Genomic DNA, 25,450 nt, shown 5'->3' on the forward strand with positions numbered 1-25,450 from the left:
CTGTCACAGGCTGAGAAATGGGTACACGGCGTATACGCAAATATTAGTACATATTTGTGGATTCAATATCAAATCTGGTACCTGGAATGCATTCCATGATTTAATGCAAGTAAACTGACAAAGTTAATAGAAATTCCAACACTCTTGACCTTTAAGCTATAAAATCACATACTATGATTGATGAAAAATCTAAGCATTTTATGTCTTTAAATCACTTGGATGAAAAAGTTAACCATGTGAAGACAGCAAGCTTTTTAAAAGGAGTCATACAAAAAAAGTATATCTATAAACAGATTGCCATTAGTACTCCCTTTAGAATGAACAGATTGTTCATCTTTACAAAGTTGGGATATTATGATCACAGCTGTCCAACAGTAAGCAATGCAGAAATCAAATAGTAAATCTCTCAACATCAAATTTTGCAGCAGATAAACTGAACAGTAATGGGCTAGATTTACCATAGTTTCCCTCCAAAGAAAACAATGTATTTCTTATTTACTATTTAAATGTTCCCAGTGTAAATTTATATGTAATCGGTTACCAAATACTGATTTATTACTTCTTAAAATAAGAAAAGTCAAACAAATTTTGAGCTCCAAATCTCTCATCCCAAGCAAATTTTTAATCTTTAATAAAAAGAAGCATTTTTTAAGCAGTAATTTTTAGCTGTTTTATTTTTTAATATGTGCCACACTTCACATTCAGATCAATGTATTCCTGTATATCCCAACTGAGCTTATTGGCAAAATTTTGTGGTTCAGAGCAAAATGTACAGCATGTCAGTTCTAAAATACTAAAGAATTCCACAACACAACAATGTTTGACAGGTGCAATTATAGTCTTCTCGTAGAATGCTGCATTAAGTGTACACTAAATATAAAGGGATTTTTTTATTTTCAAAACATTGCACTTTGATTCATCTATCCACAGACCATTATACCAAAATGCTGGTGAGTCATTTTAGATGACACTTTTGAAAATCTAAGACAAGACACAGAGAAACATATTGGTAAAATTTGGCTACCAGTTGTTTCCTCCTTGTAAGCCTTCCATAAATACCCATCTCCCATGTAAGCTTTGTCTGGATGCTTACTTTTACTTCCTCAATGATATGTCATTGAGCTCTTGGAAAATTTTAAGCAGACTGATCACTGCTGTAAATATTACTTGGTGGTTCAAATTTTGTGTATTTTTAAACCATGAGCTTTGGGATGTAGGCACCTATGAAATATGGACTTGGAAATACAAATGTGTGAAATCAGCCTTAAAGGGGTTGTCCTGCCAAACAGAGTGACTGCAGACTTATGAATTTCCCCCAGCACACGCACAGTACGTTGTGAAGATTTCCTGGTTTCTGAGCTGAGACTGGAAGGGTTGTACGGGTGATACTGTACATACTAACAGCCAGAGCCCGACAAGTGTATGGCTCTGGCTGGGGGCATGTATAATGCATACTTATCCTCCAGTCCCAGCTCAGAAACCAGTGCATCCCCGCTGTGCACAGTGCAAACGCTAAGGGGATTCATAGGTCTACTGTCACACAGAGCGATTCGGACAGGACAGCCCCATAAATGTGATATTTAATTTCTGAAGGGCTGGCCTCCTGTTTCTAATTTAATCAAGTATTGTTTAAATTCAGATAGATTGACTGTGTAACTAAGTTATTTATTTTTGTATTTGATTTGTAAGTATAGACAAACTGGTTTCAAAGCAATTGATGTTTGTTGGGGATATAATTATTGTATATTAAAAGGTATGTGTATCTCTTCTGTACTGTTATGAACAATTTTTGAACTATTTTTCCACTTTTTAAATAGTCTAACATCTTCAACATTTCAGATTACACAACATGATATTTTAAGAAAAGGAACATCTCTTGGTTACTCATAGCATCAGGTTTCTATGGCAAGCTGATTAATGCAAAGATGGAATTTCTGGCTGCAAATTCAAAATGATGTTCATTCATTGCTTATGTATAAAAGCAGTGTTCCTTGCCATTAATTTGAGACTATTCTGTGTTATCACTCTTCCTTTATCATAATACCTGGCTTTTCAGATTTCATCTATAACTTGCTTCTTCAGGATAGTCAAATGGTAATTGGACTTCTGGATTTTATTTACACCTTTTATGTGTTCTCTAGTTTATTTTTTCATGTCCGCAGTCCCAGTATAGATGTTATACTTTATTGTGACTCCTGCACCTGCTCTCTATGTACTTGCCTTAAATTTGTGGCTTTTGGGACCTGAAACCTTGTAATCTTACTTAGTCCATATTCCCTCACAGGGTAAGCAGTAGTGTTGAGCGATACCGTCCGATACTTGAAAGTATCGGTATCGGATAGTATCGGCCGATACCCGAAAAATATCGGATATCGCCGATACCGATATCCGATACCAATACAAGTCAATGGGACATCAAGTATCGGAAGGTATCCTGATGGTTCCCAGGGTCTGAAGGAGAGTAAACTCTCTTTCAGGCCCTGGGATCCATATTAATGTGTAAAATAAAGAATTAAAATAAAAAATATTGATATATTCACCTCTCCGGCGGCCCCTGGACATCACGCTGGTAACCGGCAGGCTTCTTTGTTTAAAATGAGCGCGTTTAGGACCTGCGAATGACGTAGCGGCTTCTGATTGGTCGCGTGCCGCCCATGTGACCGCCACGTGACCAATCAGAAGCCGTGACGTCATTTGCAGGTTCTAAATTCCTAGAATTAGGAGTTTAGTGAATGAGAATGACGTCGCGGCTTCTGATTGGTCGCGTGGCGGTCACATGAGCGGCACGCGACCAATCAGAAGCAGCGACGTAATTCGCAGGTCCTAAACGCGCTCATTTTAAACAAAGAAGCCTGCCGGTTACCAGCGTGATGTCCAGGGGCCATCGGAGAGGTGAATATATCAATAATTTTTATTTTAATTCTTTATTTTACACATCCCTATGGATCCGATACTGATACCCGATACCACAAAAGTATCGGATCTCGGTATCGGAATTCCGATACCGCAAGTATCGGCCGATACCCGATACTTGCGGTATTGGAATGCTCAACACTAGTAAGCAGTAAAATCTAATTGCTTTTTAGGGATCCATGCTTCTGGTGACTATGTTTATAAATAATCAAAGTGGATTTGCCCACAAGACTACAAAGCAAAGAATTGTGGACATTTAAATTGATGTACTAATGTGCATTCAGTTATATTGTATTCCTACTTTTCTCGTTTGTTAATTTAAATAAAGACAACACAACCACACCTTATCATCTTGGTAATTTATGCTCATAATTCATGGACCACTGGTTGATTGGTGCTTTCTCTTACCTTGGCAATATATTCATGAAGTTGGATGAAAGCATCAATCTGCTGGTTTGATTTTTCCTCTATATTGAAAAATGCTTCTGAATAGATGTGTGATGTCTGAAATCAAATAAATACTATTACAATTTATATTTACTACCACCGATCATTAACTTAGAACTGCGCTGTAATAATTGTATATTTAATGTGCTAACACCTTGAGATCTTCACCTTGAAAGCGAAGACAGTGCTATAAAATATAGAAGTTCTGGATGGCAATACAAATTAATTTGAGCCATATGTTGCAATCATTAAAATGTACATCATAATCATTAAATTCTATAGAATCTATGATCACATGCAATCGATCAAAGGTTTTGTTCTTTCACATAAAATTAGTGTGAAATTGCAATCCATCATATTACAGCAGAGGGAAATGCCAGATGAGTATGTGATTGATGCTGACAGACCCCGAGATGGAGAAAATCAGACTGTGATCCTAATGAGGAAGCAGCTTGTGACAGAAAGGAAAAATCTATTTATGTTTATTGCTAATTACTTTTTCTTAAAGATGTATTGACCTCTCCTAGCAATATGGACAATCAACTGCCTAAAAGATATGCTATATTTTGCGTGTGCTTTATTATTTTGTCAAAAATTTAATTCATGTTTTTACATAAATTTTTTTTTAAAGTTAGTAACATCCATTTAGGCATACCCTATTATAGGGGCTTCTCTAGGCATCTCAATGCCAGACATTGCTTCTCAGCACGGCACAAGATTGTGAATTATATCATATGTTTACATCCTTAAAATGTTATCCACTTTCTGTACATTATTATAATTATCCTATGTATCTGCATTCTTTGGCAGCATGCATTAGCAAAGTATCATTACAAAGCACCAATGAGTTTGGAAGAAACATATAATACAAATGGTAGGGCACCTGTTCATGTAATACCTGTTCAAACTTTTTTTATTTCATTATGTAATACACAAATTAAATTCAGAGAAATCTATATTCAGTACAGAAGTTAGATTAGTAGCAGACTGTCAAAGGCGATAGACAAAGGTGGCTATGATTAAAATATTTAATCAACCTGTACACTGAAAGCATAATAAGAGAATAAGAAGATTGCAAAAAATGTAAGACACATCGAGACTTTAAAACATAATTTGTTGCTAAATTAGGCTGAATTCAGACATTCATGATGATCCGTGCATGGATCATGATGCATGGACTTACTGCGGGTCTCCCAACCTGATTTAAGGGTATGTTCTCACAGTCAGTAAATGCTGCAGGTTGGATGCTGCGCACATCCGCACATCCAACCCATAGAGGCAAGATGTTACAGCATAGTGGATGAGATTTCAAGAAATCCCATACCCACTATGCGTGCACAGACGCCTCTGGCTTCCCTGCGGAAGTGTATGGGTAATTTACGCAGTGGAGACTTAGAGTCTTCACTACATAAATTGACATGCTGCAGCCTGGAAAGACGTGTCAGTCTCTGCGGGTGAGCTGTGGGCATCAGTGCACGCATAGTGGGCATGGGATTTCTTGAAATCCCATTCACTATGCTGTAACAGCTTGATGCTGCTGGTTGGATGCTGTGTATGCAGCATCCACAGTGTTTACTGACCGTGTGCACATACCCTAATATATCTGCAAACAGGGAATCACTTTTTTTTTCTTCCCAGAAGTTAACTTTCAATTTGCTTTATTTCAAGTGATAAAAAAGCATGCAGTGAAAAAACGTATCAAAAAACGCAGGTGACCTAACAGTGACCTCAGATGCAGATTTGGTGCAGATTTCACCTGTGCCAAATCCTGAATAAATATGGAGTCACTCCAGATCGTGTGCGCACACCCTAACTAAACAGTCTCATATATGCCTATGAAGTGGTCAAGTTCAGGTTAGGAGACCAGTGGCCAATCCATCCAACACTGTCCATACATGGACCTTGCTTCGCAGACGTCTGAAATCGCTCTTACTGTTAGATCTCATGAATTTGAAAGTTATGTGAAGAAAGTGGTCTGGCAACAAACAGTTTAGTGTATTCTGCATTAAACATAGGATGATCTTTTGAAATTTGAATTTAGCAACTTTACCGAATACATTTGTGCAAATCTCAATACTGGAAAGCTTGAAATTGCTCAGAATATACACATAGGATGTAAAAAGCAGCTGACCATAAGGTAAGAGAAACAGAAAGAGTGCCACAGTGGCCACAAGAGCTTACACTCTACAGGAGAGAACACATTGCAGACCATAAGGGCTTACCCTATACAGGAGACAGAAAGAGAGGATCCTGATAGCCATAAGAGCTTGCACTCTACTGGAGAGAGTCTTATTCAACAACACAAGAGATGCAAAACAATTTTCTTTTAGCAACTGTGCTCCACTAATCTCTTATGGCCCAGGTACTTATTCCCCTATATAAGGCATAATAATCCATAAGATTTCATAGCTGCATGCTGTCTGATGCTTCAGCGGTTTGGGAAATGGTGTCAGACAAGATTTTTCTTTTTAACTGCAAATTAATTCTTAAAATGTTTGAATTTATGTGAAACTGCACATTTCAGGAAATTTAACTCAAGCTACTGCGAGGGGAAAATAAGTATTTGAGATACTGTTAATTTTGCAAATTTTCCCACCTACAAAGGATCTGTAATTTTTATCGTAGATACTCTTATACTATGAGAGAGAAAATCTTAAAAAAATGTTCAGAAAATCATATTGTATGATTTTTACAGAATTAATTTGCATTTTATTGCAAGAAATAAGTAGTTGATACAATAGAAAAACAGCTTAACATTTTAGAGAGAAACATTGCAATTACAGAGGTCAGATGTTTCCTGTAGTTCTTGACCAAGTTTGCACACACTGCAGCAGGGATTTTGGCCCACTCCTCCATACAGATCTTTTCCAGATCTTTCAAGTTTTGGAGCAGTCACTGGGCAACATTGAGTTTCAGCTCCCTCTGAATTTGCAGAATGGGAAAAACAAAATTTGGAACAGGACCCTCCGTTTACACAGAACATTATATTCAGTGATGAGGCAAACTTTTTGGGGTGGGCCATTTATATGGATGCACCTAATTAACATGGAAATGGCGACAGTTTTCTTGCGTAGGGTGACTTGCATTGAAATCTGCTGCAATGACCCGGCTACTGCATTCACCAGACATCAACACAATTTCTATCCGCTGCTCATGTGTTAACCTCTGCGACATGTCAATGGCTGTAAACAAATAGTAACTTTTAAATAACTCATGAAAGAATAACGTTATATTAAAACCAAGCACACCATTGTTTTTCTTGTGAAATTCTCAATAAGTTTGATGCGTCACATGACCCTCTTCCCATTGGAAAAAATAAAGTTGGATCCAAAATGGCCAATTTCAAAATGGCCTCCATGGTCACCACCCATCTTGAAAAGTTTTCCCCCTCCCATAAACTAATGTGCCACAAACAGGAAGTTGATATCACCAACCATTCCCATTTTATTTAGGTCTATCCATATACATGGCCCACCCTGTATATCAGTAATAGAGATGTGCAGATCAGGCAAAATTTTAATTTGCCCGTTCATGCATTTATTCTAGAAAATTTGATTCATGGAGAAATTATTTACAAATTTAATGTTCCTTTTTATGCTCTGGGTCTCTTGAAATGCAAAAATAATCAACATATGTAAAAAAATAGAAAAAAATCATTATAGTCACCTCACTGCTCAGCTCTCCAGCTGGTTATTTAGCCACAATCATCTGTCTGGTCCTCATCACATCCCTGCCACTCTGGCTGAAATCCCCTGAGATTTAAGCACATGCAACATGGGTGGGACGAGTGAAGAGTGAAGGGGCCAGAGATGTGAATGGTGAGGTGAGTTTAAGGATATTTTTACCTTTAGAAGACCCTTTAGGATTCAGAGAAATGGAGGCCAGTGACTGTTTTTTTGCTGGATCCTTGCAGAAGCAAATTACAAAAAATATGTATTGTGTAAAATTCGAGTAGAATTAAATTCCACTTGAATTTATTATCTCATAGTCATTAATAACCAATTTGTGAGAGTACAGTAAACACATTTTACCTGTAATATATGCCCACAGGCTAGCATTTCCAAAACACATATAGTCCAAATGTACACAGCTGCAATCGCTAAGCTATAGCAAATATCAAACATTAATGTAACCATTCTTTACAGTTATGTTTATCTTTTGGAAACACATACTGAATCTTAATCTAACTGGAAATACACAGCAATAAAAAAATTAATTGGTATGTAGAAGGGTGATAACATTTTCAGTATGTTCCCTCAGATGAACTATTTCTCTAGAGAGACCTTCGAAAGCCATGCTCTTCAATTTATTTTCCGTTCATGTAAAACTATTGTTATGAGTTATTCATTAAAATTGAGGTTAATTTTTCCTCTCTTAATTATGCTATTTTTCAGTTAAGCATAACTCTTAAACTAAAACATAATTTGCAGATAGGTCACATTTCAAATATATCCCATTTTAGGAAACCTTCAGCCCAATGGTTTGTAATTCAGTTTAAAGACAACATTAAAAAGTCAAAACACATCATTATATTCCTGCATGCCTGAAACAATATAATAAAGGAGATTCTAATACTGCAGTGCAGAATAAGCAGGCTCGATTTTGTACAGTAAGCTGACAGCCAATAAATGTGAGTTAGTGATCCATAACAATATTTTCTTCACATTCTTTATATCAGGCTACACCAGTATTCTATAAGAAATTCAATTTCCCAGCATTTTAAACAGATATAATTACATATGCATGTCTAATTTTATCCCAGAATGCATCACTACAGGGTATACATCATCATTTGTATTATAAAATTAAAAGAAATAAAAATATAATATTTGCTTCATATAATCTATTTAAAATTAGAGTAGTCTCTGCATTTATTTCTAGTAATTGCATATAATACTAAAGACAGTAATTGCATTATATGCATTGGGGCTGAAATTAGCAATGTTTTATATAAGTTCTATTATCTGAATTTAAATAGATTAACCAAAATTATTACTATTATTCATTGAAGAATGCCTTATTCGTATAAAAAGTTTTTTGTCTACCTACCTATTGCGCGGTACCACCAGCGGAACACCGTCGCACCACATACACACACACTTTATACGCCATGCGCGCCACACATACACACACTCTCACAAACTCACTCACACTCAAATTCACATTCACTCACACACTCACATTCACGCAACCTCTTGCACGGCACCACCAGTGGAACACCGTCGCGAACACGCCGCCGCCAGGATCAGCCGAATGATTCACTGACTGCCACCATATTTGTACAGGAGGAGCACATGCGCAGTTTTAATGTGATCGCTGCTAAACTGTCTGCACAAAGATGGTGGCAGTCTTATTTACTGCGCCTGCGCAAATTACACGCAGGTGCAGTGAATCATTCAGCTGATCCTGGCGGCAGATGCACAACTTGTCTACAGGCAGAGGAAGCCGGTCACAGTAAAGGGGTTTTCCCATGAACGAAAGTTCATTTTAAAAATTGACTATGTCTGAAGCATAACACATCTCCTAGACAGGGGAGGAAGCAAAAGACAATACTGACAATATAGCAGACAATCACAGTGGATCCATTTTGTGAGGTAAAATATTTCACTGAATGGTTTTAAAAAATATTTTACCTAACAAAATGTATCCTCTGCCATCTCCTGCTGTAATATGAATATTGTCTTTTGCTTCCTCCCCTGCCCAGGAGCTGTGTTATGTTCGGTACACGGTCAGACACAGACAATTTTTAAAATTAACTTTTGTTCATGAGAAAACCCCTTTTAAAAGCAAATATCAATGCCAACATCGCTCGTCCTAAAAAGTACGCCAATGACAATGAAAGGAAAGCAGCAAAGGCACAATGTTGAAAACAACAAAGGGCAAATGAGACTCTTGAAGAGTAGTAGCATAGCTGGGACAAAGACAATGCATATACAGGTCCTTCTCAAAAAATTAGCATATAGTGTTAAATTTCATTATTTACCATAATGTAATGATTACAATTAAACTTTCATATATTATAGATTCATTATCCACCAACTGAAATTTGTCAGGTCTTTTATTGTTTTAATACTGATGATTTTGGCATACAACTCCTGATAACCCAAAAAACCTGTCTCAATAAATTAGCATATTTCACCCATCCAATCAAATAAAAGTGTTTTTTAATAACAAACAAAAAAACCATCAAATAATAATGTTCAGTTATGCACTCAATACTTGGTCGGGAATCCTTTGGCAGAAATGACTGCTTCAATGCAGCGTGGCATGGAGGCAATCAGCCTGTGACACTGCTGAGATGTTATGGAGGCCCAGGATGCTTCAATAGCGGCCTTAAGCTCAACCAGAGTGTTGGGTCTTGCGTCTCTCAACTTTCTCTTCACAATATCCCACAGAATCTCTATGGGGTTCAGGTCAGGAGAGTTGGCAGGCCAATTGAGCACAGTAATACCATGGTCAGTAAACCATTTACCAGTGGTTTTGGCACTGTGAGCAGGTGCCAGGTCGTGCTGAAAAAATGAAATCTTCATCACCATAAAGCATTGACCCTGTCCTTGATGAAACACAGTGGACCAACACCAGCAGCTGACATGGCACCCCACACCATCACTGACTGTGGGTACTTGACACTGGACTTCAGGCATTTTGGCATTTCCTTCTCCCCAGTCTTCCTCCAGACTCTGGCACCTTGATTTCCGAATGACATGCAAAATTTGCTTTCATCAGAAAAAAATACTTGGGACCACTTAGCAACAGTCCAGTGCTGCTTCTCTGTAGCCCAGGTCAGGCGCCTCTGCCGCTGTTTATGGTTCAAAAGTGGCTTTACCTGGGGAATGCGGCACCTGTAGCCCATTTCCTGCACACGCCTGTGCACGGTGGCTCTGGATGTTTCCACACCAGACTCAGTCCACTGCTTCCTCAGGTTCCCCAAGGTCTGGAATCGGTCCTTCTCCACAATCTTCCTCAGGGTCCGGTCTCCTCTTCTCGTTGTACAGCGTTTTCTGCCACATTGTTTCCTTCCAACAGACTTACCATTGAGGTGCCTTGATACAGCACTCTGGGAACAGCCTATTTGTTGAGAAATTTCTTTCTGGGTCTTACCCTCTTGCTTGAGGGTGTCAATGATGGCCTTCTTGACATCTGTCAGGTCGCTAGTCTTACCCATGATGGGGGTTTTGAGTAATGAACCCGGCAGGGAGTTTATATAAACCTCAGGTATCTTTTGCATGTGTTTAGAGTTAATTAGTTGATTCAGAAGATTAGGGTAATAGGTCGTTTAGAGAACCTTTTCTTGATATGCTAATTTATTGAGACAGGTTTTTTGGGTTATCAGGAGTTGTATGCCAAAATCATCAGTATTACAACAATAAAAGACCTGACAAATTTCAGTTGGTGGATAATGAATCTATAATATATGAAAGTTTAATTGTAATCATTACATTATGGTAAATAATGAAATTTAACACTATATGCTAATTTTTTGAGAAGGACCTGTAAGTGTAGGGATCAAGCACATGAGTCTCCTGATGCAAAAGTCATTAGATTATCACAGGATGCCATTAGGCAACAACACCGCCGCATGCCTGCCCCCATCATGACATTTCCGCCCTCCCGATGTGATAGCATCGTGCCTCCATCTAGTTATAAATATTTGCCAAATGCCAGAATAATGAGATAGAAAAAAAGGTTTTAAGGCATTTTTATTACTTAAAAAAAGAAGGAATGTCCAGCTTCACCGAATCCGTAAAAAAGAATTTTCTTTATTCACAAACTTTAAACATGGAGGATACAGACTTCAGCACGAACCATATAGGTAGGAATCTCAACGCGTTTCTGGAGACTAAGCTCCCTTAATCATGACATCATGGTCATGATTAAGGGAGCTTAGTCTCCAGAAACGCATTGAGATTCCTACCTATATGGTTCGTGCTGAAGTCTGTATCCTCCATGTTTAAAGTTTGTGAATAAAGAAAATTCTTTTTTACAGATTCGGTGAAGTAAAAAATGTTGTTTTTTTCATTTTTTTAAAGAAGAATTTAATTTTGTCTGTACTCCACGTAGAAAATAGTGCTTAATATGGACAAACAGAATTCATTATCTTTCCCCCATCTCACTCAACACCCTCAATGGACCTCTTCATTAAAGAAAATGTCTGCTCACTCTACCCAGCACCACAATCTCGCTGCCTTGGGGAAATCCTTGACTCTGATTTCTCCTTCAAACCACATATCCAAGCACTTAACCAAAAATCTGCAAAAACCCTAGTCCATGCACTCATCATCTTCCGCCTTACATTACTGCAATGTGCTGCTCTGTGGCCTCTTCTCTAACACTCTTGCACCCCTCCAATCTATTCTACGCTCTGCTGCCTGACTAATACACATGTCACCCCACTATTCCTCATCTTATCCCCTCTGTTAATCCTTGCACTGGCTCACCATTACCCAGAAATTCCAGTTCAAATCCCTAACCATGACATACAAAGCCATCCACAACATCTCTTCCATACATCTGTGACCTAGTCACCTGGTACTTACCTGCATGAAACCTCTGATCCTCACAAGAGCTCCTTCTCTACTCCCCTCCTATCTCTTCCCACAATCGCATACTAGACCTCTCCTGTGCATCACCCCTACTCTGGAACTTTCTACCCCAACAAATCAGACTCTCGCCTACCGTGGAAAACTTCAAAAGGAACCTGAAGACCTACCTCTTCCGACAAGCTCATAACCTGCAGTAGCCACCAAACCGCTGCACAACCAGCTCTACCCTCACCTACTATATCCTCACTCATCCCTTGTAGATTGTGAGCTCTCACCGGCAGGGTCCTCTCTCCTCTGGTACCAGTCATCACTTGTATTGTTTAAGATGACTGTACTTGTATTTATTATGTACACCCCTCCTCACATGTAAAGCATCATGGAATAAGTGGTGCTATCATAATAATAAATAATAATAATAATTCTACAGACATGTGAAAAAGTACCCCACTGACTTTAAATGTTTGCACTCCACTGGCACGTGAGAGAAAGGGAGAGAGAGAGGGAGAGAGAAAGAGAAAAAAACCTCACTGACAACAAGAAAACCTGTCAGCATGTTTTTGCATGTTAAAGTAAAGTCATGACCATAATGGTGCTGTTATAAAGATTAATCAGATACCTGTAGTCAATAATCCACATGATGGTAGTTCTTTAATCAGCATTTGAAGTTTGGCTGTAGCAAGCTTTTGGTGCATAAGGGTGGGACTGTGGATAGGGTCTTCAGCTCTTGTCCCTCAACCTACTTCTTTGGTCTGTATAAGCTGCCTGTTTCAAAGTTCACACTGGCGCTATCCTTGCCACAGTCGGCGTTTGCACAGGTTGATCTCCTGTGCACCAAAAGCTTATTGCACCCAAACTTCAAATGCTGATGAAAGAACAACTGTCATGTGCATTTCTTCACAAAGTATTTCTGTTTAATCTGTATAACAGCCCCAATATGGCTGTCACAACTCTGTTGTCAGGTGTCCTGAGACCAGGGGCTCCTTCCCTGTCCCTAAAGCTACTGGTGCCCCACCTTGCCCTTTTCCCTGGATATCTTCTGATGGTGAAGGTGCTAGGGCCATATACCTTGCTTAGCTCCTGAATCTGCCCTCAGTCTGTACCTTTCCGCCACTCAGGGAAGGTGGATTTACTAGTGTCCTGTAATAAGCCAAACAAAATAACAAGTCAATAGAAACAGGGATAAAGCAAAATACTAATCATACAAATACACTCAAACAAACAGGAAAGGTAAATACCAGGGAATGGAAGATGGGGTAAGACCAAAGTTGGTGAAGGAAAGGAATTAGTGCAAACCCAAAACCTTGCAGCAGTCTCTGAAAAATCCACCAAAAACCTTCTTAAACAACAACCACAAACCACTTTCTCTTAACTGTGTAACATAAGCTAGTTCTAGCAATGAGTGCTAGCCAGGGCACAAATTATATAGGAGATGGGAGTGGCTAACAGTAAACAGCTGAGAGCCTTAATGCAGGAAAGCTTCCAAGAGCTCTCAACTGAATAAATTAACCCCTGAACTGTTAAAAGACACCTGCTCCATTTAATATGAAGATGAAGTGCTTCTAAACAGTACAGGAGTAGGATAAATCAGATGCTGTGGTATTCTGGCTCCTCTGTCACGGTAAACAAATGACAATGGTCATGCCTTTACATTACCATTAGCATTAAAGTCCAATGTTGAACTCCAAACAAGAACTTCACCTGGAAGTCGGTTTTTCTGTCCGGGAATGAGAGAGAGATTTTCCAGCTCCAAAGTTCAAATCTCCATTCATTTATATTGGGTTTGGGTTCAAGTTCAAGTTTGTGTAGAGTTCTGGCATTCAAATGGAATTTTGGACTAAATTCAGTCAAATTGATAAACCTGACCATCCACAGGTTTGCTTATCCCTAATTAACATGCAAAATAGAGCTGCCAGACTCTCTTTGAACCATCCAGGTGAGAAAAAGTGAGAAAGAAATAAAGTAAGAACCATGCTGACCATAATAGCTAACACTCTACAAACAGGAGAGAGGATCAAAGAGCTTACACTTTATAGGAAAGAATGTCTTAACCAGTGACTATGAAGATAGAAAATGAATCTGCCAAATAAACTGTTCTTCAATGGGAACTTCCGATCTTTTATGTCCCAAGTACTTTTCGCCCTATTTAAGGTAAGCTCGCGTGTGTGGTCAGGCACGCGTATCCTTGCAGCAAAGCATCACGCAGCTAAGCTTAGAGACGCCGCAGTTATTTCAACGGCTGGGAATTAACATCCATCTCCTCTCTTCACACAGGTAGAATCTCTGCTTGCTGTCATCTGCTGCCTATCATCCTGCAACAATATCTTTAATGGTAGAATCTCTACTTTCTGTAATCTGTTGCCTATCATCCTGCATCAATTTCTTTAATGGTAGAATATCTGCTTGCTGTCATCTGCTGCCTATCATCCTGCAACAAATTTATTTAATGTGCCTGCTGAATGTTTGCTAAATTCATTTGTTGCATTGTACTAAAAACTTATTGCTGTATATCCATGCTGGGGTCACAGGAGATATTAGCTTGTGCAAGGTGTTAGAGCACATGGTTGTAGTTAGGCTCAGTGCCTTTGATCATGTAAACTCCCCTGGGGTGTTGGCCATTTGCTAATTTATCCCAAATAAGGTCCCACAATCCATCTCACCTGATCCTTTACTCAGTCCTATAAATTTACTAGCATCTTAAGGGGTGCACGCGTGTGGGGCCAGGCACGCGCATCCCTGCAGCAAAACATCACGCAGCTAAGCATAGGGACGCCCGTAGCTAAGCATAGAGACCTGCAGTTATTTCAACGGCAGTTAGTCACGGCAGGAGTCAGGACACCACACTATGTAGCTGTCTCTTTTGGGTATGTCTGCAGAGTAAGCACTTCTTATTACTTGGACTTAGCATTTCTATTAACCCATTTTACTCCCTCATCATGTTTACATATGCCCTTACAGTGTTTGCTCTACTAATCCTCTCTGTCCTTCACTATCCACAAACCCAGCACCCTCTAACCAAATAATCATCTCTCCTTCCCTCTTTTCTCCCCACATGACCTCCCCTGCTGAGCTGCTCCTCAACCTCAAATCTGTCCTAATAAAACATAAAACAAGCCAGCCACTCTCCTCTCACCTGTTCTCCTTTTCTCTGCTTCTCCTCACTGCTGGCGACATATCTCCCAACCCTGGACCCCCACAGCTCATGCCTCCCATTTCTACCACCTCCTACCGCTCCCTATGTAATATGAACTACCGCAATCTTTCCAACGTAAAACTCGTGCCCCTGACTCCCACCCCCCTGCTCCCTCTCTCTGGAGCACTCTGGAATGCACGCTCAATCTGCAATAATCTTCATGTGATTTATGACCTTTTTCTCTCTCACAAGCTTGCCTTCCTCGGCCTCACAGAAACATGTCTTACACCCTGTGATACCGCCTCCCTTGCTGCGCTGTGCTATGGCAACCTCCACTTCACCCACACCCCTCACCACGGCAACAGACATGGTGGAGGAATGGGTCTTCTCCTTTCTTCAAACTGCACCTTTAACCCAATCCCACCTCTACCCTCCCTTATCCTCCCAGCTTTTGAAGTCCACTCTGTCCGCACCAACTCTCCCTCTAACCTCCAAGTGGCAGTCATATACCGACCTCCGGGCCTGGCCACAGCCTTTATTGACCAATTCTCCACCTGGCTTCTTCATTTTCTCTCTGTTGACATTCCCACAATCATCATGGGTGACTTCAACATCCCTTCAGTCAACAGCCTCCAAACTTCTGTCCCTTACTTCATCTTTTGGACTTACTCAGTGGTCCTCTGCAGCCACCCACACAGACGGACATACACTAGGCCTGGTCTTCACCCATCTCTGCTCTCTATCTAACTTCACCACCTCCCTTCTCCTTCTATCCAACCAACATCTGCTCACCTCTTCCCTGTCCTCCTCACCGGTCACTCATGTCCAACAACATGCGCACCCCTTCAAAAACCTTGCACACCTAGACACCCACACACTCTCTGACTCTATCCTACCACTGGCAACCATATCCTCACTCCACGACACAGTGCCACTGCTTTATACAATGCCACTCTCGCATCAGTAGTTGACATGGTTGCCCCTCTCGTTCATGGCAGAGTGCAATGTATCAATAGACAACTCTTTCAAAATAACACCACTAAAAAGCTCTGGCAAGTGTCCAGGTTTGCAGCGCGGCATTGGAAGAAAACACATTCGCAAGCTGACTTCACTGCATTCAAACAGGCAACACTCACTTTTAAATCTGCTCTCACCTCTGCTAAACAGGCCTACTTCACAACCCTCGTTTCTTCCCTATCCTGTAACCCCAGCCAGTTATTCAAAACCTTTATCTCCCTCCTCCACCCCCCACTGCCTCCTCCAACCTCCCTCATCTCTGCTAAGGACTTTGCCACACACTTTAAAAATAAGATCGACCAAACAAGGCAAGTCTTCATTGTTCAACCACCACAACCCCTTTGTATACCAGGCCAGTGCCCAAACCCCATAACCTCCCTATCTAACATCACTTAAGGGGGGCTAAATTGTCTCCTCTCCAAATCTCCCCTCACCACCTATGCGCTCGACCCCATAACATCCCACCCCCTCCCCAACCTCACCACCATTCTTATCCCATCCCTAACCCACCTCTTCATCCTATGATTAAATTCTGGCACCTCCCTTCTGCTTTCAAACATGCCACAATCACGCCTATCCTTAAAAAGCCAACCCTTGATCCAACAGCTCTGTCCAGCTATCGCCCAATATCACTGCTCCCATTCCCCTCCAAACTCCTGGAGCAGCATGTCCACGTTGAACTTTCCTCCCATCTCTCATCTAACTTGCTCTTTGACAATCTACAATCTGGTTTCCACCCCATCACTCAACTGAGACAGCCCTGGCCAAAATAACTAACGCCCTACTTACAGCAAAAGTAGGTCCTTAACAGACAATACTCTGTACTCCTTCTTCTAGACCTGTCCTCTGCTTTCGTCACAGTTGACCACTGCCTCCTACTACAGATCCTCTCATTTAGCATCAAAGTCCTCGCCCTATCCTGGATCTCCTCATACCTTTCCAACCGCACATTCAGCGTCTCCCACTCCTACACTACCTCCGCATCCCACCCTCTCTCTGTTGGAGTCCCCCAAGGCTTTGTTCTAGGACCCCTACTCTTCTCAATCTATACACTTGGTCTGGGACAACTCAAAGTCTCATGGATTCCAGTACCACCTTTATGCTGATGACACTCAGATCTACCTTTCTGGCCCAGACATCACCTCTCTACTGTCCAGAATCCCGGAGTATATCGGCCATATCCTCTCGCTTCCTCAAACTCAATGTGGACAAATCTGAACTCATCATCTTTCCTCCATCTCATAGATCTTCCTTACCTGACCTATTTATCTAAATTAATGACATCACACTTTCGCTGTAATGGAAGTCCGCTGCCTCGGAGTAATCCTTGACTATGCCCTGCCCTTCAAACCGCACATCCAAGCTCTTTCCACCTCCTGTCACCTCCAGCTCAAAAAGATCTCCAGTATCCATCCTTTCTTCAACCGTCAATCTTCTAAAATGCTTGGTCATGCCCTTATCATCTCCCACCTTGACTACTGCAACATCCTTTTCTGTGGCCTCCCTGCTAACACCCTTGCATCTCTCCAGTCCATCCTTAACTCTGCTGCCCGACTAATTCATCTCTCTCCTTGCTACTCCTCTGCTTCCCTCCTCTGCAAATCTCTTCACTGGCTCCCATTACCCTCAGCGCATTCAGTTCAAATTACTAATACTAACCTACAAAGCCATCCATAATCCATCTCCTTCATATATCTCTGAACTAATCTGCCGATATCTTCCCTCACGTGATCTCCAGTCCTCCTAAGACCTCCTTCTCTCTTCCACACTTATTCGCTCCTCACCCAACCGTCTCCAAGACTTCTCCCGAATATCCCCCATCCTTTGGAAATCTTTGCCTCAACACGTCCAACTATCAACCACATTCGGATCCTTCAGACGGAACCTGAAAACCCACCTCTTCAGGAATGCCTACTGAAGCTACTTCCTCACCAACACCTGAGCTCCTGCAACCCTCAACCTATTGTCTCCTTCCCCACCATCCTGTAGAATGTAAGCCTGCAAGGGCAGGGTCCTCGCCCCTCTGTAATTGTTAGTTTGCTTACTGTAAGTGATATCTGTAATTTGTATGTAACCCCTCCTCATGTACAGCACCATGGAATCAATGGTGCTATATAAATAAATAATTATAATAATCTGTTAAATCTCATAGCTGCAGGGAAATCTGGGGAAGCTTGGTCAATAGTGCAAAATGATGTTTGTCTGCAGTCTGATGCTTCAGAAGTTTGGAAAGTGGTGCCGGACAATTTTTTTTTTCCCCGCAAATTGAACCTCAAAATGTTTAAATTCATGTGAATTTGCGAATGTCAGAAAGTTCAAATCAATCTTGATGCTCTGTGGATTGATCTGCTTACCTTTACTCCTTAAATAAGGGTTTGAAAAGTGTTGCTAAATTTGACAAACATACATTTCAATCTGATAATCACATTAGTGTCTGAAAGAGGACATTTAAGATTTTCTTAGATCATTTGCTTAAAGTCATCATTAACGTTAGCATCAAAGGTTAAAATGGAAAGGGGAGGAACAAAAAGGCTTCCTAATTTAAAAGTGAAAAAAGGTAGATTTATTTGTATTAATTTTACGTTTCACTTCTAATTCACTGTGAACACTTGAAATGATTATTGTTAGATCTAAAAGAGTGCAAGGCTTTTTTTGAGTCAGTAGGCTTCTAAGAAATAATAAAGTTAAAGATGAAAGTTAATGTTGATTCCAAGAAGTATAAATTTAAAAATAGAACAGCTGTACAATATATTGATATCCTTTTTACGATTAGTAAGTTATTGAGGTTAAAATTCTTAATACAAACTGTTTCATGACTCAAATCAACTATCCTCCTAACTTTAAAATCATCACATCACAATAAATTTTATTTGATCGTCTCAGCATAGCGAAGGTTGGCTGGCAGGATATTTCAAGTGAGTGAAAGTATATCTGAGAGCCACAACAAAACTCTCTACTTTGACTGAGATATTTAGGTACAGTTCCAAAGGAGCAAAATATGTTTTTCCCCAATGTGAATTAAATGCTAGCTATGATTCTGTCTAATGCAAAAAGCATATAAGAGGAAAATAGCATTTTTTCTTTAATGCAAAATATAATCAACATTTTCTTTATTTTCATCCTAGAAAATGCCTCCAAAATCTGCGGGTGAAATAAATAAAGCATAACCACAAAATATATCTGCAGCTTTCATTTCACAGTCACACAGAATTTTTGACAGAAATCACATACATAAAATTTAAATAGACTGAACTGAGTACTATTTTATGTCACACTTACAAAAGAAGCCTCCCATTATTTTCCTTCAGATTTTTCTGCTTCATGTTAACAAAGTGATATTTTTTTTTTTAGAAATACAACAATGAAACTCAAAAGTGTAACAGAGAACATAAAAAGGCATACAAATTCCCTATAGGATGAAAGAAAAATCTGCAATAAATTTATGATTTAAGATTCCTATTGCATTGTATTTATTTTTTAAACAAAATGCCTTTTAAGCTCAACAATGAAACTTAAAAGTAACCTTCAAAAAGTTATGCAAATTTCAAGCGAAATAAAAATCACTCTGCATGTGCTTTAAAGATGGTACAATGTCAAACTGTCAAAACTTAAACTGCCTCATATATATCACTCATCATACACCTTTCCTTCAAAAATATACTTCATCTTTTTTAAGGATTCATGGACCATGTAATTTTGCAGTGTTATTCAACACAGGCCATAATATAGCAGGTACAACTTACAGGTACTATTTATTGGTAAATTTCTTCAGCATATACTGTACACTAAACAACATTTTAAGGTCTAGATGGTAAAATATAATCTTCTATAAGTGAGACATAGTCAAACATAAAAGCATATAATACTGGTAAATTTATGTCAGTATAACATAACAAAGATGAAAAAATATTTTGAAATTTATAAACACCAGCTTTTCCAAAATTTCCCCAAAAACTGCAAAGCCTGAAAATACATGCATAACTTTATGAGGTCTCCTAGTCTTTAAGCTATTTAATGCAAACATAAAATTAGGACAAAGGAGTTTTGATATCCCTCCCCTCTATTGTTTGCAGTGCTGCAATACAAAATAGTATTATTAACATGCTGTGCTGCTGTATGTCACAGTTATATTGACTATGTAGGTGTAGATCTTCCCTATCCATTGAATTCTTTTGTCATAGACAAATTGTAAAATCCTTAAGACATCTTCAAAGAGTAAATGAGAGCTTTTAGCGCATAAAAATGGCCAATTTTATGTGTACCTGGTAGCCTCTTTACGGCATCTCTCTTATACCAGGTCCTATGCTTGCCTTACCTCGCTGAGAATAAACGTCTCCATCTGAATGGGTACATGTGAAACCTCTTCTTAGACTAAAATTATCTCTCTCTGTGGAGGGGTATTGGACCTGCTGTAATTAAAACACCTGAAGCTAGGAGGCGGAGTGCACGATCAGAAGGCTAGAGAATACATTTCAAAAACCTGACCTGCACATCCAAACATAGACTCAGTGTGAACAGGTGCTGAACCTAGAGTCGCCAACTCGTATATAGTTAAGTAAATAAGGCAGCACACTGCAGCGCTAAAACATGCAAATTGAAAAAAACATGAAATTTGAACTGCATTACTGCACTAGAAATATGAAAAATGAGAGCTTTTAGCGCATAAAAATGGCCAATTTTATGTGTACCTGGTAGCCTCTTTACGGCATCTCTCTTATACCAGGTACTACGCTTGCCTTACCTCGCTGAGAATAAACGTCTCCATCTGAATGGGTACATGTGAAACCTCTTCTTAGACTAAAATTCTCTCTCTCTGTGGAGGGGTATTGGACCTGCTGTAATTAAAACACCTGAAGCTAGGAGGCGGAGTGCACGATCAGTTCAAATTTCGTGTTTTCAATTTGCATGTTTTAGCGCTGCAGTGTGCTGCCTTATTTACTTAACTATATACGAGTTGGCGACTCTAGGTTCAGCACCTGTTCACACTGAGTCTATGTTTGGATGTGCAGGTCAGGTTTTTGAAATGTATTCTCTAGCCTTCTGATCGTGCACAACGCCTCCTAGCTTCAGGTGTTTTAATTACAGCAGGCCCAATACCCCTCCACAGAGAGAGAGAATTTTAGTCTAAGAAGAGGTTTCACATGTACCCATTCAGATGGAGACGTTTATTCTCAGCGAGGTAAGGCAAGCGTAGGACCTGGTATAAGAGAGATGCCGTAAAGAGGCTACCAGGTACACATAAAATTGGCCATTTTTATGCGCTAAAAGCTCTCATTTTTCATATTTTTAGTGCAGTAATGCAGTTCAAATTTCGTGTTTTCAATTTGCATGTTTTAGCGCTGCAGTGTGCTGCCTTATTTACTTAACTATATACGAGTTGGCGACTCTAGGTTCAGCACCTGTTCACACTGAGTCTATGTTTGGATGTGCAGGTCAGGTTTTTGAAATGTATTCTCTAGCCTTCTGATCGTGCACTCCGCCTCCTAGCTTCAGGTGTTTTAATTACAGCAGGTCCAATACCCCTCCACAGAGAGAGAGAATTTTAGTCTAAGAAGAGGTTTCACATGTACCCATTCAGATGGAGACGTTTATTCTCAGCAAGGTAAGGCATGCGTAGGACCTGGTATAAGAGAGATGCCGTAAAGAGGCTACCAGGTACACATAAAATTGGCCATTTTTATGCGCTAAAAGCTCTCATTTTTCATATTTCTAGTGCAGTAATGCAGTTCAAATTTCGTGTTTTCAATTTGCATGTTTTAGCGCTGCAGTGTGCTGCCTTATTTACTTAACTATATACGAGTTGGCGACTCTAGGTTCAGCACCTGTTCACACTGAGTCTATGTTTGGATGTGCAGGTCAGGTTTTTGAAAAATATCTTCAAAGAGTAGACATATCACCCTCACATTGAATATATGGGATTATTGTAGCTGGGAATAGAGAAGCTAATTATAACTAGGAGAGATAGAAGCTAACAGGAGGAACTGAGAGAGAGTGAGCTGACACTCAAATCTCCATTAAAGTAGTGGCCTCGTGCACTGACCAGGAAATTAAAGCAGGGATATTAATTTTGTATTTGTGTTGCATTTAGGCTTGCTGAAGTGTGAATATGGGGATATGAGTGGGTGACTGTAAGGTAAGGTAGTGGGAACAGTAGGAAAGGCAGTGGGACCAGTAGGCATTTGTCACGTTTGCGGTCTCCATTGTATAATATTTCAGGTTTAGTGTAATGTGTTTATATTGTATATAATATTGTATATAAGATGGTGTGAATGTAGTTTGGGGTTGTATATGGTAGTATGAATGAAGCTGGGATGAGGTCTTACATGATTTTATTTTATTTGCTATTTATTATTTTAAGGGGGATATTCATTTAGTTACGGTTATTTTGTCTCTTTATAGCTTTATTATCTTTATTATTTTGTTTCTTTAATTTAATTTAATTTTTAAATTAGTAGGTTGATAACTTTCCTCGATTTTGTTTTCATTTCTGGTCTATTTCTTTGTAATTTGTGTCTGATTTTATATTGTCTTGTTGTCTGGAGCCTTGTTCTTATGTTTGGTTCTGCTGTGTCTGATCCTGTAATGTATCATAGTTGAGTCATGTGATGTATTTATATATAATAAAAAAGAACTACAACAGGGATATTTACTGGGAAGAAGACACCAAGGCTTAGATTCATTTACGCAGATGCAAGGAAGTACGCTGTCAGATGTTAATTTTTTAACTAATTATTCCGCTAGAGCCTCTCGCATCACACCATTTTACTAGCCCTCTCCGCCATGGAAAGGAGAGATGGAAAATTCTCCTTGTAGAATTGGTCAAAAACTGTGAACAACCAGTAATCACTGTTGGCCAAAATGCATATAAAGGGTGGGTCATGGGAAAGGCAGTGGTACAAAAAGTCAGCAAAGGGTGCCAGATTCCAAACAGGCAAGGCTTACTTGTCCCCACCATGACAATGACTCTCCATCTCCTCATCCTTCTCCTTGTGCTTCTTCCCTTCAGGCCATCCACACCGTATAGACAAGAAAATGGTGCGGTCCTCTGTAGCACAGGCAACCATGTACTTTTCCTTCTGCTCCTCCTCAGCTTCCTCCTCATTATCACCCAATCTGTGCTAAGAGAATGAGATGAGGCTGGATGAGTAGTATCACCCTGTGTTCTTTCTTCCTCCTTGTTCACATGGTCAACATGCCAAGCCTCCTCTTCCATTGTGAGCAGCGTGTGTTTGATTGATTAGATACAGAAAAGGGATAGTCATGCTGATATGGCATCATCACCACTTACCATCTTGGTAGATTGCTCAAGGCGTCTCCTGAAGAAGTTACCATGAAACGTGCGCTGGGGCGGCAGGGATCAGTTACGCAAAGTTTGAAAGTAAGTGCATTGTCCTACTTTGATTTAATCACTCCTCTTAGTGTGCCAGTAATGTTTAGGCTTTGGGCAGCTCAGGTAGTGCCATGCTAACTTGATTATAGGCACAATACTATATGTAATGTTATTTCTAGCTGATCCCTGCAGTTTTGCCAGACAGTATTTCTGTGTTTTATATTGAAATCTTGTTCAAAAAAGAAAAAATATTTTTTTCCTGAAAATAAAGATTAATTATTGTTAATATACTCTTTGGGTTTGGAACCCTTTTTGTGTTGGTATGAAGATTTGAGTTTGCCTAGTTTTTGATAAATTTGGGTAGCTTGCGAGTTAATCCATGTCCACTTGTCAGTTGTTATGTGCAGAGCCTTTACCGGAATATTGATAGATGTGTTGTAGCTGGTATTGAACTACTGCCCTCTGCTGCTCACAAATCCTTGCAAACATGAGTAATGTGGAGTTCCAGTACATGGTGATGTTCCACCCCAGTTGGTGAGCTGGCACTTGCAAGTGCTTCCACAGCACTGCCAGGCTGTTGGCAGCTCTAGCTGATTTGCGGAAATGAGAGCGCACACAGCATACATTCACAAGTAGCATAGTCAATTCTGGGTAGGTTTTCAGAAACCGCTGAATGACTAAGTTGAGCAAGTGGGCTCGGCATGGTATGTATGCGTGGTGGCATAGCTTCAGAACAACCACCAGGTTATGGCCATTAACACACACGATCATGCCTTGGTTTTATGTTCAGTGGCATGAGCCACAGAATGGTCTGGTCTGTTGTACCTTTTCACAAGCCTAAAAGACAACATTTCCTCAGCAATCAGTCTGGAAATGTTCCAGTTTTGTTTATGGGCCTGTGGGTTTGTGGCTGGGTTTTTGCATGTGTGTTCCTTGGGCCTCAACACCTGCACAGTGCAAAGTGCAAAGGGACAAAGAAATGGACATTGTTGTTGATGGTGCTAATGTCCAATGACAGGTGCAGGGCGGGAAACATCCATGCCTGGGTCATGAACAGGGGTTTTGAAGCCATGTAGCACAGAGGAAGAGGCAGTTGTGTCACCAGCAGTCACTGATTGTGGACCCCAGCATTCGATCCATCTAGTTGGGTACTTTAATGACATGTACCTGAACATGGTGGTGGTGAACAGGCACGTGATTATCTTCATACAGCACAGGTTACAAACAACTGTTCTTTTATCATTCACACTTTCTTAAAAAAAAGCACCAGACTAGGGAACATCTAACCTTTGGCATGGGAACTTGCCATATGTGGGTTCTCTGAGGAACAATTGTCCACCTTCTCCCTGTAGCCACTCCACTGCCTCTTATTGCCTGTTGCGGTGCTTTAGTTCTCTTCACCTCCGAGCTGCTAACTTGCTTTGCATGGCACCTTTCCAGGTTGGTTCAGCGACTTCATCGTTCACCATCTCTTTTTCCACTTCTTCACTCTGACTTGTTGGCAAAACAACATCACTTGTTAACAACTGTGTGTTACCATCATCTGCCTCTTGAGACACTAATTGCAGTTCCCCACTGTCTGCTTCTCCTGACCGTGGCTGCTCAAATATCTGGAAATCACTACACACAATCTCTTCATATACATCTTGAAATGTGCAGGTCAAGAGGTCAGAATTAATAAATCCAAATGTAAAGAGCTCATCAAAGAGTGGGATTACTTGTATTTTGGGACTTGACATGGTGGATGGAGGGAAGATCAGGTGAGGATTATGCAGTCCAGATTCTTGGTTAGTGAGACTTGATCATGTGGAAGACCGGGTGGTGCTGGGAAACACACTAGAAGCATTATCTGCCATCCAACCAATTTGCACTGCTTGGGCTTCAAGAGTATTGTCCCTTGTCCCCCTGCAAAATTTGGCAGGATACTGAGTCTCATGGATCAGTGTGTCTTTTGTGGTCCTGCAGCAGGCACAGTTTCACCTGGCTCACAGTTTTGACCTCTACGTGCAGCCACAGTGGAATGTCCACTGCACAGTCCATTACTACATGCCTTGTGCATTTTAAATTATG

At 40.1% G+C, this 25,450-nt stretch overlaps 1 protein-coding gene across 1 annotated transcript in view; it reads right to left on the minus strand.

The window, feature by feature from the left end:
• The window catches only part of NAALADL2 (N-acetylated alpha-linked acidic dipeptidase like 2), a 980,368-nt gene that overhangs the window by 239,855 nt on the left and 715,063 nt on the right, over nt 1-25,450 (minus strand). The window contains exon 11 of the mRNA XM_069726727.1: nt 3,322-3,417. Coding sequence (XP_069582828.1) covers nt 3,322-3,417 — 96 coding nt within the window. The remainder of the gene's footprint in view (nt 1-3,321; nt 3,418-25,450) is intronic.

This window comes from Ranitomeya imitator, chromosome 5, assembly GCF_032444005.1.
Source record: "Ranitomeya imitator isolate aRanImi1 chromosome 5, aRanImi1.pri, whole genome shotgun sequence".
Lineage (NCBI taxonomy): Eukaryota > Metazoa > Chordata > Amphibia > Anura > Dendrobatidae > Ranitomeya > Ranitomeya imitator.